The sequence below is a fragment of the Protopterus annectens genome, chromosome 11.part0 (genome assembly GCF_019279795.1).
Source record: "Protopterus annectens isolate FY-2018-M chromosome 11.part0, PAN1.0, whole genome shotgun sequence".
In the NCBI taxonomy this organism is placed as follows: domain Eukaryota; kingdom Metazoa; phylum Chordata; order Ceratodontiformes; family Protopteridae; genus Protopterus; species Protopterus annectens.
Window position 1 is genome coordinate 957,141,643 of NC_056745.1, and position 762 is coordinate 957,142,404.

General features: G+C 34.5%; 1 protein-coding gene across 1 annotated transcript in view; it reads right to left on the minus strand.

Moving 5' to 3' along the window:
* GRM3 (glutamate metabotropic receptor 3) overlaps positions 1–398 on the minus strand; it is a 980,615-nt gene extending 980,217 nt beyond the window's left edge. The window contains exon 1 of the mRNA XM_044088350.1: positions 1–398. This exon is cut by the window's left edge and continues 185 nt beyond it. Coding sequence (XP_043944285.1) covers positions 1–283 — 283 coding nt within the window. The 5' untranslated portion in view covers positions 284–398.
* Between the last annotated feature and the right edge of the window lie 364 nt (positions 399–762).

Consider the following 762-nt stretch of genomic DNA (forward strand, 5'->3'; position numbering starts at 1 on the left):
TGTGAACTCCTAGAACAATTCCAGGAAGTAATTGATTGTTTCCATTAATTGTGTCAACTGCAAACAGCATTGCTTCAAGTCGCTGAATACCTCTCTCCTCATTAATTCGACCACATTCTTCTGTTCCAGAACCTTTTTCATGTATTGGAAAGATACCACCCAAAACAAGATCTCCTTCTATCTTAATTTCCTTCCTGACATAATTTGAATCACTTAACAAAGGTGAAATTTCTCCATATATTAGGAAAAGAATAATCACATGGACAGATGCGGCCATGTTCATTGACCGTGCTCGATTGCTTTGAGAGACATTAGAGGCCAAAAAGGTCTACTGTATGAACAGTTCTAGATTTAATCTTCATGGGAACTCTGCAGTTGAAGATCTTACTCCGGCCAAAATCCTGCAAAAAATAAAGAAGATACGCTTTCAGAATGTCCTTGATTACAGCAGTATATTATGATTCATGCACAATTCATGCTTCTTCAACTTCATTCCATATGAAACAGTCAGTGCATAATGTGTACCCTTCCTAATATTTCAATTATGTTATAAATCTTAACCAGGCAGATTATTTTTCAACAAACACATTGGCTTTCTATATTGTAATATAAGACTAATATTATGTGTTACTCTAAAATCCAAGCTATATCATTTAAGAGCTGTTCAAGAGCTGAAAAAAAGACCATGTAAAACATTTATCAAACAGAAACTCAAATGGCAATCATTGCTTTTTAAAAGTTATTCTCTAAATTATGCCCCGC